This window comes from Pan paniscus, chromosome 13 (genome assembly GCF_029289425.2).
Source record: "Pan paniscus chromosome 13, NHGRI_mPanPan1-v2.0_pri, whole genome shotgun sequence".
NCBI lineage: Eukaryota > Metazoa > Chordata > Mammalia > Primates > Hominidae > Pan > Pan paniscus.
Genome location: NC_073262.2, coordinates 117,971,530 through 117,987,144, shown reverse-complemented (window position 1 = coordinate 117,987,144; position 15,615 = coordinate 117,971,530). Strand labels below are relative to the sequence as shown.

The 15,615-nt window shown below is 41.1% G+C and overlaps 1 protein-coding gene across 3 annotated transcripts in view; it reads right to left on the bottom strand.

The window, feature by feature from the left end:
* The window catches only part of ATIC (5-aminoimidazole-4-carboxamide ribonucleotide formyltransferase/IMP cyclohydrolase), a 60,423-nt gene that overhangs the window by 14,078 nt on the left and 30,730 nt on the right, over positions 1-15,615 (bottom strand). For 2 of the 3 annotated variants that reach the window (XR_008624577.2, XR_008624576.2), the window contains exons 13-15: positions 12,534-12,626; positions 10,445-10,627; positions 8,140-8,295 (exon numbers count right to left, since the gene is read on the bottom strand). Coding sequence is in view for 1 of the 3 variants with exons in the window: in XM_003805009.5 (XP_003805057.1) it covers positions 7,734-7,853; positions 8,140-8,295; positions 10,445-10,627; positions 12,534-12,626 (552 nt within the window). In the remaining 2 variants the exon portion in view is untranslated. Of the gene's footprint in view, positions 1-7,624; positions 7,854-8,139; positions 8,296-10,444; positions 10,628-12,533; positions 12,627-15,615 lie in introns of those variants that run through there. The other variant, XM_003805009.5, reaches the window with a different exon arrangement.

Sequence of the window (15,615 nt, the reverse complement as noted above, 5' to 3'; positions counted from 1 at the left end):
CCAAAGGACTGAAACTAGCATTAGTTGAAGCTGTACGAGGCAGCCAGCCCAGAATGATGGACTGGGGCTGGCGTCAAGTGCCCTGAAGCTACCCAGCAGAGCAGGCTCCCTTAGGCAAGATACATCAAAGGCCAAGGAGTCTCCCATTGAGCCCTTTGCAACTTGGTACTTTGTAAATGGCCATTTCATTCTAGAATGAAGCACTGCCTTTGCCAGGAGACTGCTGGACAAGACTTTACAAGGAAACCTGCCCATCTCTGTAATTCAGCTTCAGATGTAAGATGCTGAGCCAAGTGCTGGAAAGCTATTTTTGACTCAAAAACGTACGATGATGGTGGAGCAACTGGAACCCTCATTCATCGCTGGTGGAAATGTAAAACGGTGCGGCTGCTGTGGGAAACAGCCTGGCAGCTCTTCAAAATGTTAAACAGTCACCATATGACTTCACAGTTCCATTCCTAGATATATACTCGAGAGAACAGAAAACATATGTTCACACAAAAACTTGCACACAGATGTTCATAGCAGCATCATTCATAGTAGCCAAACACGGAAACAACCCAATGTCCATCGACTAACGAATGGATCAACAAAATGTGGTATATCCATATAATGAAATATCTGACCATAAAAGGAATGTACATGCTGCAACATAAACCTTTAAAATATTATGCTAAGTTGAAGCCAGACACAAAAGAGCACATATTATGTGATCCAATTTAGGCAAAATGTCCAGAATGGGCAAATCCATAGAAACAAAAGGTAGATTTATGGTTGCCAGGGGCTGGGGCGAAGGGGATATGGACAGTGATGGCTAAGAGTTAACTTTTGGAGTGATGAAAATTTTATGGAACTAGATAATGGTGATTGTTGCACAATTTTGTGAATATACTGAAAACCGCTGAACAATACACTTTAAAATGGTTAAGATGGTGAATTTTACGTTACATAAATTTTATCTTAAAAAATGCCACTTCAGTTATAGAAAATCTAATTCTTGCTCCTTCATGAGGAAGAGATGTGGGGTAAGAGTAGACGAAGGCTGAAGGAACTCAGAAACTTTGTGGCTACCAATTTGGAACCTGAAACAAAATCATCCATAAATAGACATCATTTTTCATAGTAATTTCCATAGGTTATCTTCCACTAGTTTCTATGCTTCCATATACACAAAAGCATTATGAAAAGAATAATCAGCATCTTTTTGAAACAGTATTTATCATGACTCAGGTGGTATTTTAAGTGCCCGCAATATTTTGTCTCATTTGCTCTTCAGAGCAACTCTAAGACGTCAGTATTGTTCTCATCTCATTCTACAAATTGAAAGTGAGGGAAAGGCAATGTGAATCACTAAACATCACATAGCTTGTAAGGAGCAGAACTGGGACTCGAACCTGATAGACTAGCACCAGAATATGTGCTTTCAGCCAGAAGCTATTCAGCCTTTTGGAGGAGTGAATCCATCCCCATTTTACAGAAGAATCAAACTCCAAGAGGGTTAAGCTATGTGCCCAAGATTGCCCACCTACTGACTGGCAAAACAAGGTACTGATTATCCTAAGAGGCACAAAGACAATTTCCTCGAGGGAAAGATGGAGCCGTAATCAAGCACAGGAATGTGGGGGCCTTCTAGCAAAATCTCCTTCTTGACCTGGTTGGTGGTGACACAGGTGTTTGCATAAAAATTATACTTTAAATGGTAAAAGTTTCATGCACTTTTCTATACGCCTACTTCATTACAATTTCTTTTAAAGATAAATTTGTGCCTGGCACAGTGTTTGGCAAAAATAAGGTATAAAAATGTCCAAGAATGGAAAGCACTGCGAGCTTAAAGACCTGCAGGGTTCTGTGCTCTGAGGAAGGGACATAGGCTGGGCTTTAGAAAGGTGGCCTGGAGAGAAGCAGGTGTCAAAGGGCAAGGCAACGGGAGGAAGAATGGAGGATCCCTTTCATGGACTGTTTTCTCCCTGTGCCCAGGGGATCCCCCAATAGAAATACACTCAGTATTGGTCAGGGCGTTGTTACATTATGGATCTTCTGTCCTTCTGCTGGAAACAACAGACATAAGATCATTATGCATTTCACTTAAACACCAGTGAAACTCCACTCTTGACGTTTTGAATGATTGAATTATACTGGACATATATATGTTAATGGGGTTCCAGTGCCAGACCCTCCCAAAGTGCTCAACTTCCTTGGTTACTGGCTACCTCCACCAAGGTTAACTTGAGTACATATAAAGGAAAACACCACCTCACAGAGCAAAATATGAGGAACCCAGGAGTGAGCTTGCATGTGAGGGGTGGCACTTTGGCTTAAGGCAGGACACCGCTTTTTCTGGCATAACACAGGGAAGTAATACAGTAAAATGAGAAAGGAGCTGTTGACAGCCCTAAACTGAGTCGTTTTCCAGAATGAAGAATGGTTGCTCTTATTGCTCGGGTGCTCCTCCCCAGGGTTCATTCAATCCTGTCCTTCCTAAACCCCTTGGGGCTGGCGAGGAGTGCATCAGCTGGGCTGTCTCAAGCACACGCTGCTGGGTAGCCAATGTTAGTCGGGAAAATGAGCTCACAGGCCAACATACCACAACACTTGAGTAAAGAGACTTTAAAAGAACAGTAACATACTAGATTACAGATTCTAACAGAAGTAGAAATAGTAAAACAAAGCTAGAAAGATGGTACCAACAATTGGAAAAGAAAACCAGAAATATTTGAAGGGAAAAATAAAACTCCTGAAATAAAGGGCTCAATAGACAGGACACACAGCAGAATGGATACATTGTAGGAATTCATGAGAAAATTAGAAGACCAGACTAAAGAAATGTCCTGGAGGGACGAATAAAGAAAATGAAATATAAAATATAAAAGAAAGGCTAAGAGATATAGGAATTGCTTAGAAATGCTAACATTTGGATAAAAAACAGAAGAAATGGGAGAGAGGAAATATTAGCACAAAGAACAGAAATAAATTTCCTAGAATGAAAAACCCAGAGTGCCAACAAAGGGAAATACGAATAACACCCACACCTAGACACATTATAGAAGCTTGAAAATACCCAGGAAAAAATTAAAGTTTCCTGAGAAGGCATGGTGGCTCACACCTGTAATCCCAGCACTTTGGGAGGCTGAGGCGGGTAAATCACCTGAGGCCAGGAGTTCAAGACCAGCCTGGACAACATGGTGAAACCCTCATCTCTACTAAAAATACAAAAATTGGCCGGGTGTGGTGGTGCACACCTGTGGTCCCTGCTACTCAGGAGGCTGAGGCATGAGAATCGCCTGAACCATGGAGGCAGAGGCTGTGGTGAGCGGAGATCACACCACTGCACTCCAGCCTGGGCACTGGCAACAGGGAACGACTCTGTCTCAAAAAAAAAGTTTCCTGACAAGGAACAAGAACCAGATTGACATCAGATTTTAAATAAACAATGGATGCAATAAAAAACCAAACAGTGTTTTCAAAGTATTAAAGAATTTAAAACCCAGAATTGTAAGCATAGCCAAAATGAATTCAAATATACAAGCATGATAAAAATATCCTTAGTTGGCCAGGTGCAGTGGCTCATGCCTGTAATCCCAGCACTTTGGAAGGCCAAGGTGGGCAGATCACTTGAGGTCAGGAGTTCGAGACCAGCCTGGCAAACATTCTGAAACCCCATCTCTACTAAAAGTACAAAAATTAGCTGGGTGTGGTGGCGTGCACCTATAATCCCAGCTACTCAAGAGGTTGAGGCAGGAGAATCAATTGAACCTGGGAGGTGGAGGTTGCAGTGAGCTGAGAGCGCGCCATTGCACTCCAGCCCGGGCCACATGAGTGAAAATCTGTCTCAAAAAACAAAACAACAACAACAACAAAACCTTAGACATATAAGATCTCAGAAGCTTCATCACACAGACACTGCACACAGTTAAGAGGATAAACTGGAGGCACTGCAATAGATACATGAAGTGAAGGTAAACACAAACCTTAGAAAGTCTGGTCTTAAAAAACAGGCTAAGTGAAAATGTAACCCCAAGTCCAGGAATCAACAGGAGTTTGGAATGGGGTGGGGTAGGTAGGGATGATGGGGGAGAAACTGGGAGTTAAAGCTTTTAGCTTATTAGGGGGGAAATACAACCGTACATTCAAAATGATGTCAAGGAAGGAATTAAAAGTGGGTCAAACTTTACAGGATAGTAAAAATAGGCCTCAAATGTATCAATAATTGAATACAAATAGGCTGAGCGCAAAGGGAAAGGTTCACAAAATGCATTAAAGAAAACTCAAAACCAAAAGCAATAATAACTTTAAACATGTGTCCGTGTTTTTAGCCTCAAATATACAGGAAGTGAACATTTATAAACCTGCAGGAAGAAATTGGAAAACTTATCCTCATGGAGGGAAGTCTCAAAACCTTTTTCTAAATTCTCAATAAATCAAACTAAAAAAATTTACATAACTACGGCTATCAATGTGTAAGAAAGGAGCAGAGGCACAAATTAAACATCACAGGAATGCAATGGCACAGCCCAGCATGTGGGAAACTATGAGACCAAAAATCTTCAGTCAATCGACTGCAAGAAAAAAATCTAAAGAGGAGAAACCTGGTGTTGAAGATACTTGAGACATGCCAATCAAATGCAATGGATGTACCAGGAGTGGGCTGCACAATCAAAAAACTGAAAGAAAAAAAAAATTAGCCATTGGGCGAGATCTAAAGGTGACTGGGTATTTGATATTCAAAATGACTTATCCTTTTAGTATGATACTCGAATGTGGTTATATACTTTTTAAAATAGGCTTTTTATTTTCTAATAGTTTAATTTTTTTTTTTTCTTGAGATGGAGTCTTGCTCTGTTGCCCAGGCTGAAGTGCAGTGGAGTGATCTCAGCTCACTGCAAGCTCTGCCTTCCGGGTTCAAGCAATTCTCCTGCCTCAGCCTCCCAAGTAGCTGGAATTACAGGCACACACCAGCACACCTGGCTAATTTTGTAATTTTAGTAGAGATGGGGTTTCACTATGTTGGCCAGGCTGGTCTCGAACTCCTGACCTCAAGTGATCCACCCACCTCGGCCTCCCAAAGTGCTGGGATTACAGGCGTGAACCACCACGCCCGGCCTATTTTCTGAGTTTTAGATTTATAGAAAAAATTGTGAGGATACATCACACCTAATTTCCCCTTTTATTAGTATTTTACATTAGCATGGTACATTTATTACAATTAGTGAACCAATATTGATACATATTAACCAAACATTTTAGATTTTCTTAGTTTTTACCTAATGTCCTTTTTCTGTTCCAGGATGCTATCCAGGACACCACACTGCATTTAGTCACCACATCTCCTTAGGCCCTTCTAGGCATGAAAGTTTCTCATGTTTCTCTTTTTGATGATCTTGACAGTAGGAAGGTATTTTGTAAAGTCCTTCGGCTAGGTTATATCTGATGTTTTTCTCATGATTAAGCTGAGAGTACAGGGTTTTGGAAAGAAGACCAAAAAGGTAAAGTGCCATTCTCCTATTTTGAGGTATTTCCTAGCAACATGACACTATCGATGTTGACCTTGATCATCTGGCTGAGAAAGTGTCAGTTTTCTCCACTGTAGTTACTATTTTATTCCCATTTCTATACTCTCCTCTTTGAAAGCAAGTCACTGTGTACAGGCCACACTTAAGGACTGGGAGTTATACCCATCAGTAGAGTATTGATGTAAATTACCTAGAATTCTTCTGCATGGGAGTTGCATATTCTCCACTTATTTATTCTTCATCTATGTGAAGAATACTACAAACAGGAGCCACCACGCCCAGCTAATTAAAATTTTCTCTTTTTTTAGAGATGAGGATGTCGCTATGTTGCCCAGGCTGGTCTTGAACTCCTGGCCTCAAGCAATCCTCCCAAAGTGCTGGGATTATAGACAGGAGACACAGTGCCCAGCCTGTTCCCATTATCATACCCTTAATGTTAACCTTTGGTCAAGCCAAAGAACCATGAAAAAGACAATGCACACTTAATTTACAAGCCAAAATCTGTATTAGCTATTTACTGCTACATAATTACCCCAGAACTTTGTGGCTTAACAACAGTATGCATCTCTCTGTATCTGTGGGTCAGGAATTCAAGAACTCTTTTGGGCAGTTCTGGCTCAGGTCTCTGAAGAGGTTGAAGCCAGATGTTGCCTGGGACTGAAGCTGGAGGATCCACCTCTGAGGTGGCTCACTCATGTGGCTGGCAACTAGTGTAAGCAAGATGGCTTCTCTCCTTGTGGAGGGCTGCTTAACTCTTACAACGTGGTCTTGGCTTATCCCAGAGGAAGTAATCCAAGAAACTAAGGCTGAAGTTGCAATGTATTAGGACCTAGCCTCAAAAGTCTTATTTTTTCTGCAGTATTTTACTGATCACACAAGTCAGCCTTGTTTCAATGTGGGCAGGTCCTATGCCGGAGCTGGAAGATTAGCTGAACCAGAAATAACTTAGAAAGATGACCATTAAGAAAAAACTTCAGAAATTTTTATTTAGCAAGGGGATAAGTTAAAGACTTGGGAAGAGGGTAGGACTCATTGGTAAAGGTGAACAACGGCAAAGGGTTTTAGTTGAACACAGGTGCAATGCACGGGAATGGTCAGGAGCACACAGGCAGGACACACAGATGCACAGGTCTGTCCTGACGAAGGAAGGCACTGCCCTCCCACTGTACCCACTGCAGTGATTAAGCCTGTAATTGGAATATTGGGTACAATTTCTGAGCACCAAATATTGACTACATTTTTATGCAGCTCCAGAGGGTGAATCTCGGGCTGCTGAAATTCTGGGAAACATTTCACTTAGCACTGAGAAAAATATACATCAGATTATCCATAGAGGGGGTCAACAAGACTTAACCAATCCCCTCTAAGGTTCCAGTTCACAGGTGCCAATCTGCTGTTTGTTTGGAAAGTAGACAACCAAGATTCTCAGAAGTGTGATTAAAAATAAGTGGCATGAGGGCCGGGCACGGTGGCTCACGCCCGTAAAGCACTTTGGGAGGCCAGGGCGGGTGGATCACGAGGTCAAGAGTTCGAGACCAGCCTGACCAACATGGTGAAACCCTGTCTCTACTAAATACAAAAATTAGCCAGGCATGGTGGCACATGCCTGTAGTCCCAGCTACTCGGGAGGCTGAGGCAGGAGAATCGCTTGAACCTGGGAGGCGGAGGTTGCAGTGAGCCAAGACGGTGCCACTGACTCTAGCCTGAGTGACAGAGCTATTTTTTTGAGACTCCCTCTCAAAAAAATAAATTAAAAAAATGAAAAACAAACAAACAAAAACGGCATGAGAAGACTCCCCTAGGAGGAAACGTGGACCTTTAATATACAACTCCCATGCAGAAGAATTCTAGGTAATTTACATCAGTACTCCACCTTTAAGATGGGTATAACTCCCAGTCCTTAAGTGTGGCCTGTACACAGTGACTTGTGCCATGTCCTCTGGCTGTTCAGCTCGTTTGGTTCCTGTTAATGTTTATGTTTCACACGGGCAGCGCTGTGGGATGGGCTGAGCTCCGGTAGGCAGGGGTGCTCTGGAATTCCTCATTTATGTGTCATGTGTCAGTTCAAAGAGCCTGCATCTTTAACATAAAACACAACTACCAAAAACTATGGATTTAGTGATTAAGAGATACTGTTTTATTTTTTTAAAAAGTTATCCTCAAAGTTTCAGGCGTGACTGTTCACCTACACATTAGCAAGCCAAAAAACAGTGTGTGGTAAAATCAGTGGTGGAAGAGCCGAAGGTTCGTATGAGCGAGGATGATTCCCAGTTCGTCGCAGGCCTCAATCACAACTTTGTCAGCAGCAGAACCGGAGGGAGCCGCAATGTACGCCACACCACTCTGGGGGAAGTATATTGATTTTCAAAACGCAATTTTATGTAAAAACCTGCAAAACTCAAAATCCCCCTCTAAAAAGCATATGCTAACAAAGATACACTCAGTCAAAAAGGCAAAATAACAACAGGATTTGGGTTCTCCATCCACCCAATGGAGAAGTCAAATGGTTCTCTGAATATTACTGATCTGTATCACTTTGCCACACCTTTTAAAAATCAAAAGCAGGATTTCTGAAACAGTTTCTACATAATGCTCAACTCTAAGCAAATGCACCCAATTCCATACTTACCCTTTTAGCTCTGTCTACGTTATCTCGGAAAGGGAAAAAGGCATCAGAGCTGATAGAAACTTCAGTCAGTTTCTCAACCCATTCCTTCTTCTCTGCCTCAGTGAGTAACTCAGGGACTTCCTCAAACAGTGCCTTCCACTTTATCAAATCTTCATCCTATGCAGGGAGAGAGAAAGGAAGAAGCTTGGTCTGACATCGTCTTTAGTTCTATATGGTGCAAATCACCATGCCAGAAAGCACCTGGGCATTTTTCTTAGGACTTCTTTTTATTATTATTTTTTTTTTTTTTAGACGGAGTTTTGCACTATCACCAGGCTGGAGTGCAGTGGTGCGATCTCGGCTCACTGCAACCTCCACCTCCCAGGTTCAAGCAATTCTCCTGCCTCAGCCTCCCAAGTACCTGGGACTACAAGTGCACACCACCACACCCAGCTAATTTTTGTATTTTTGGAGACAGTTTCACCATGTTGGCCAGGAGGGTCTCAATCTCTTGACCTTGTGATCCACTCACCTCGGCCTCCCAAAGTGCTGGGATTACAGGCATGAGCCACTGCGCCCAGCCAGGATTTCTTAATTGTAAATAATGACCATTATTTACATGGAAGTTGACATATCTAGAATCTCTTTGATGCTTTTAGAAATATTTTCATTAAGGAAAAAAAGTGATTCTAACTTTACCAAATAAAAACAATACCATTTTACTTTCTAAATCAGTTTATTCCAAGTACATATGTAATTTTTTTATTTTTGGCTAAGCTACTTACATAAAAATACACCGTTTTAAAATCTCTAATTTAAATCTACTTCGTATCTACTACTTTATGTCTATTAGACTACCGTCTAATTTAAATCTACCGCTTTGGTACTACTGTAGCAAAGAAAGCAAATAAAAAATTGTGTTCCAAGGGTTTTCAAAAAAACCCTCTATATCCAATCTAGGAAAGAGATGAGGATGAATGTTCTATAACTACATTTATACAAAAATTAATTCTAAATATAAAAGCAGTTGTAGACAAAACACAATTCATAATATTTGCCATGGTTTGAGTGTGTGTATCCACTCCAAAATTCACATTGAAACTTAATCCCCAATGCAACAGTATTAAGAAGTAAGGCCTTTAGAAGGTTATTAGGCGATGAGGGTGGGGCCCTCATGAATGGATTACAGACTTATAAAAGGGCTTCAGGGGAAGTATGCCCCTTCTGTGAAGTAAGGACACAATGTTTGCCCTTTCCAGAGAGGGCTGTGCCATCTGGGAAGCAGAGGGTAGGCCTCCCCAGACTCTCAGCCCACCAGTACCTTGATCTGGGACTTCACAGCCTCCAGAACTATGAAAAATAAATGTCTATCGTTTATAAGTTACCCAGCCTGCAGTATTGTGTCATAGTGGCACAAACAGACAGTTAATCATTTTACAAGGTGCTTCTTAGGGGTGATGTTTTAGCTTTGACATACTTTTACTCTTGTTCACTTCCAGGACTCTTTCAGGACTAGTAGCAGGGGTTGACTGGTAATATCAAACAGAAAAATCCAAGTATCAAAGTTAAAAAAAAAAAAGATTTCTTAAAGACTTCAGTTACATTCTGCAGTCTCACTCTTCAATGACACTTATGTTGATTCCTACTCCTGAATAAAAAACTGAGGGTAGTCAATTGGCTCTTCAGAAGACCATCTAGTATTTGATTAGCAGGCTTCTGTTTTCCATCCAGCATTTTGTTAGGCACGCAATATGTCCAGAAACTGGGCTAGATCTTTTCTTCTGGTAGGCTACCTACCTAATGTTTGCGATTGTAATGTTCCCACATACCTTCTTCAAACAGAAGAACATGAAATGTAACAAAATATATCAAGTTATTAATGGTACATGTAGAAAATGTGGTGGGAGAAGACCCCAGGGTTACCTGCCGTCAGGCAATTTGTATTTAATGTTGAATACAGACCCGTCGGACAGCAAGCACCATGCATGACGTGGTGGCAGGCACCTCGACGTAGGTGAAAAGCAGTCCTTGTCATCAAAAGCTTATAATCAACAGGGGAAGTACAAATATACAAACCTACACCAAGGCTGCAATTTAAAAAGACAGAGGTCTGTGGTTTCAGAAAGGGGTCAAAAACAATGAAGAAAGTTACATGAGACAGAAGAACATGAGGAATGTGTAAGAAGTTTCAATGATCAATTTTAGACAACATAGAATTTCAATGAAAGTATCTTTTTCTCTGTGTGGTGATGAAGTTAAAATCTGTTACACATAAAGGGATGAACTGAATATTAACACAGCCCAGAACCCAACCCAAGTCTTTCACCTCGCCAATGGTTCCAGTCACATATTGATCGATGGCATTGGAGATTTCTGCTCTCTTCACTCCTGTTTTAAACTTCATCGAAAGCACTTGTGGATGGTGTCTAAGCCACCAATAGTTTGCCTTATCTCCTGCAAGGCGAGTGCAGTGTATACGAGACTGCTGTCCTGCTCCAATGCCGATAACCTGAGGAACACAGACATTAAAGTGAACACCTCTTCCAACGACACTTTCTTCTCAAAAGGATCTTTTGTGCACATTCTCCAAAACCTATTTATTAGTTTTGTGGAAGAACATATCAAGCCAAAATAAGAGAAATATAAATAATTTTTAAGTCATTAAAAGGGGTGGAGTAAGAGGTTTGTTTATAACTACTATTTATACCTCTTCAGTGATATGTGACATATGACTATTAATATTCTACAATTCAATAAAACTGATGGTTTGAGGTCAAAAAAAAAAAAAGTTAAAATAAATGACCAATGCTGGGTGCACTGGCTCATGCCTGTAATCCCAGCACTTTGTGAGGCTAGGACAGAAGGATTGCTTGAGCTCAGGAGACCAGCCTGGGCAAGATGGCAACATCTCATCTCTACAAAAAATAAGAATTAAAAAATAGCTAGGGGTAGTGGCGCACACCTGTAGTCCCAGCTACTCAGGAGGCTGAAGTGGTAGGACCGCTTGAGGCCAGGAGTCGAAGGCTACAGTGAGCTATGATCATGTCACTGTACTCTGGCCTGGCCAACAGAGCAAGACTCTGTCTCTATAATAAATAAATAAATAAATAAATAAATAAATAAATAAATAAATAAAACTAATGACCACAAAAATAACTATGGTTACTTGAAAGTCTTTTGTTTGCCCCAGTGTATAAATTACAGTTAAACTATCAACTCTCAGAAATTGAGATAAGGATCTGACATGGGTAGCTAAAAGTAGAAACAATTCTACCGGGTACAAATGTTCTTCCTTCCTTCCTCTATTTCTATGGGTTGAATTCTAAGCAACAAGGACTTAAATGCACAGGTGTGTTTTCTGGTTTTAGTTCCTATAATGAACAGCCCCTAAGCTGTCTGCCCAACAGTCCATCTCTTTCTGAGCACAGCTGCTGGCAACCCTGCCCACAGCTACAAGAGAATAAAAGAGACCACAAATACCTGGGCAGCCGCCTCCTCCTCAACATCAGGAATGAAGCACTCATTCTACATGGACTTACAGAACTTCTTAGAACCTGACACCAGTAGACACAATCTCCCAGGAGTTTATTACTACAGAGACTGGCAATCTGGGGTCTTCCAGGCCATAGGCTAATTCATATCCACCCACCTCCCTGTCACTTGTGGGCCAAATAATTTAACAAATGCCAAGAGATAAGCTCAGGACACCGTGTGAAGGAAAGGCTAGCAGAGACCTCAGAGATGAACCAGCTCCATCTTGTATTCTGAGGCTCGGGACACTAGGAAAGAAGTGTAATATCTTGCTTAACATCACACAGTGAGAAATGTTTGGTATTTAATTGTGGCAGTGGTCACATACTGTGAAATTTGTGAAAACTGGTCAAACTGTACTTTAAAAAGGTGAATTCTAGTGTATACAAATTATGCCTCAATGAACCTGACTTTTTAAAGATGAGGTTAACTCCTAGTCTAGCAGTCTTTCTACTCAGCAGATTCTTGATAAGACAACATAAGAAATAATGTGAAAATACCCTGCAGGCTGCAAAAATATAGGCCGGCGGGTGGCAGTACCGTAACTTACCTCCTCTTCCCTGGAAATAATACCAATGGGGGAAAAGGAAAGGAAATAATCCAGTTTTGTAACAGCTATTAGAGTCTCACTAATCCAAAATGTGCCAACCTACTCAAGGCAAGAAGCAGCACAACTAATTTGAGTACCTGGTTCCAAAGATATTTTCTGATCATCATTAGTTTTAACAGCCCACCAGGGTACTGAGGAAACACTGACAAACACAAAAGAGAAACACTTGGCAAATATTCCCTTTCAAGCTGTCCAATATCTAAAGCAGACGGATGTTTAAATATCATTTTGTAAAACAACAGTCTCCCGAAAGCGAGTCCAACAGCCCACTTACCTGCCCGTTCTTGGCGTAGCACACAGAGTTAGACTGAGTGTACTTGACAGCAATGGTGGCTACGATGAGGTCTCGGAGGGCAGACTCTGGCAGCTGAAACACATACACAATGGTAAATCGCATGGAGCCTTTTAAACTCATTTAACTTTAAGCTTCTTTTTTTAAATATTATTTTTTGTGGTTTTTTTGAGTCAGAGTCTCACTCTGTCTCCCAGGCACAATGGGACAATCTCCAACGGCACAATCTCGGCTCACTGTAACCTCCACCTCCCGGGTGCAAGAGATTCTCATGCTTCAATTACAGGCGCATGCACCACCATGCCTGGCTAATTTTTGTATTTTTAGTAGAGATGGGGTTTCACCATGTTGGCCAGGCTGGTCTCGAACTCCTGAGCTCAAGTCATCTACGTGCCTCGGCCTCCCAGAGTGCCAGGATTACAAGAGGTGTGAGCCACCACACCTGGCCAACTTTAAGTTTCTTAGTTCTATTTAATGTAAAAGACCTACAACATAGTTATACCACTCAAATGAGAGAGGGAAATTAACTGTTCTCCTACACACTACCATGATTTACTTAAATATTTAACACATTTGTGGTGGAACTTAGCACAATGCATCCATAGACACAAACTCATGTTATTTTGCAGCAATTGTGGATTAAGCCTTTTTATATCACACGAGGTAAGAACTACCATATCCATCCCAAAACTGACAAACAATATTTTCTTGACCAGAGTACTTTTAAATATCTGGAGACATGGTAAAATTTATGTTCAGAACCAATGCGGAGAATTGTTTCATAGACATCACAAATCATTATGATGCACACAGACAGCCAAGACTTTGGAAAAATCAAATTACGATCATTTTCTCTTTTGTTTAGAATAATTTAAGTTGAAACTGTTCAAAAACCATTAGGAATTACCAGTCCAAATAGAACAACAAGAATAACAGCCAAAAATATCACTATCTTTAGTATAAGGCATGAATACAAATGGAAAAGTAGGATGATAGTCCACGTCTGTATGCTAAATGGACAGAGGATATTTGCTACAGCCAACAGATAAGTTGATAAATTTGACTTAAGTAAAATTATGAACTTTTACTCTGTAAAAGATTCCTCAATAAAGAGGATGAAAAGACAAGCAACAAACTAGGAGAAAATTATTAACAAACCTCATATCCAACAACAAACTAGCACCTAAAACATAAAAAAACTTTAAAAACTCAGTAACAGGATAGGCGCAGTGGTTCATGCCTGTAATCCTAGCACTTTGGGAGGCCAAGGCGGGCGGACCACCTGAGGTCAGGAGTTCCAGGCCAGCCTGACCAACATGGTGAACCCCCATCTCTACTAAAAATATAAAAATTTGCCAGGTGTGGTGGTGCATTCCTGTAATCCCAGCTACTTGGGAAGCTGAGGCAGGAGAAACACTTGAACCCGGGAGGTGGAGGCTGCAGTGAGACAAGATCATGCCACTGCACTCCAGTCTAGGTGACAGAGCGAGACTTCATCTCAAAACAAAACAAAACAAAAAAACTCAGTAACAATCAAAAATTTAATTAGAAAATTGGCAAAAGAGACATTTTCACCAAAAAGGATACACATGTAGCAAATAAGTACACAAAAAAAGTTCAACATCATAAGCTATTATGCAAATTAAAATCAGTGAGAGATTGCTACACACCTATCTCATGTCTTTAAAAAAAAAAAAAAAGTAGCAATACCAAAAGCTAGTAAGGATGCAGAGACACTGGATCACTCATCCATTGCTGGTGGGAATACAAAATGGTACAAGCCACTCTGGAAAACAATTCAGCAGTTTCTTAGTAAACTAAACATGCAGCTACCATACCACAAAGCAGTTAACAACCCTGGGCATTTATCAAAGAGAAATAAAAACTTACGTTTAGGCTGGGCACAGTGGCTCATGCCTGTAATCCCAAGCAGGTAGATCACCTGAGTCAGGAGTTCAAGACCAGCCTGACCAACATGGTGAAACCCCGTCTCTACTGAAAATACAAAGATGAGCCAGGTGTGGTGCCGCATGCCTGTAATCCCAGCTCCCTAGGAGGCTGAGGCAGGAGAATCGCTTGAACCCGGGAGGCGGAGATTGCAGTGAGCCAAGACCGTGCCACTGCACTCCAGCCTGGACAACAGAGTTGGACCCTGTTTCCCCAAAAGACAAAAACCTTATGCTCACACACACACAAAAAAACTGTACATGAATGCACGATGAATGAAAATTACAGAAAGGAAAAACAGATTTGTGATTGCCCAAGGGTAAGGAGAGGGTGGAAGCATTATCAAGTGAGCCTGGCTACAGAAGAACATGAGGGATCACTGCAGTGTTGGAAATGCCCTGTGTCTTTAACTGTTATCAATGTCAATGGCATGGTTGTGGAACTGTACTGTAGTGTGACAAATGCTAGCATTAGGAGAAATAGGGTAACGGTTACATGGGAACTCTTACAACTGTATGTGAATCTACAACTTTTATCTCAAAATTAAAAGTTTAATTTAAAAAAGCTATTAGGATTTCTTAAGAATTTATTACTCTAAGGTATTATTAATGTTATATATCTTTTATCTTTATCTGCTATTTGAGTCATCAACTATAAATCTGATTCCTTTGGTTCCCAGAAAACTTAGTAGCAAAAGCCAGCTTCATAGATGTCTAGACCTTCAAAGATAATCTTGGTGATATGGTTTGGCTGTGTCCCCACCTAAATCTCACCCTGAATTATAATAATCCCCATGTGTCAACAGGCGGGACTAGGTGGAGGTAACTGGATCATGGGGGCAGTTTCCCCCAGGTAGTTCTCATGACAATGAGTGAGTCTCATGAGATCTGACAGTAAGCGTCCAGCATTTCTCTCGCTTGCACTCATTCCCCCTCCTGCCGCCCTGTGAAGAGGTGCCTTCTGCCATGATTATAAGATTCCTGAGGCCTCCCCAACCGTGTGGAACTGTGAGTCAATTAAACCTCTTTTCTTTATAAATTGCCCAGTCTCAGGAATTTCTTCATAGCAGCGTGATAAAAACTAATACACTTGGCATCCTGGGTTGGGATCAAGGCAT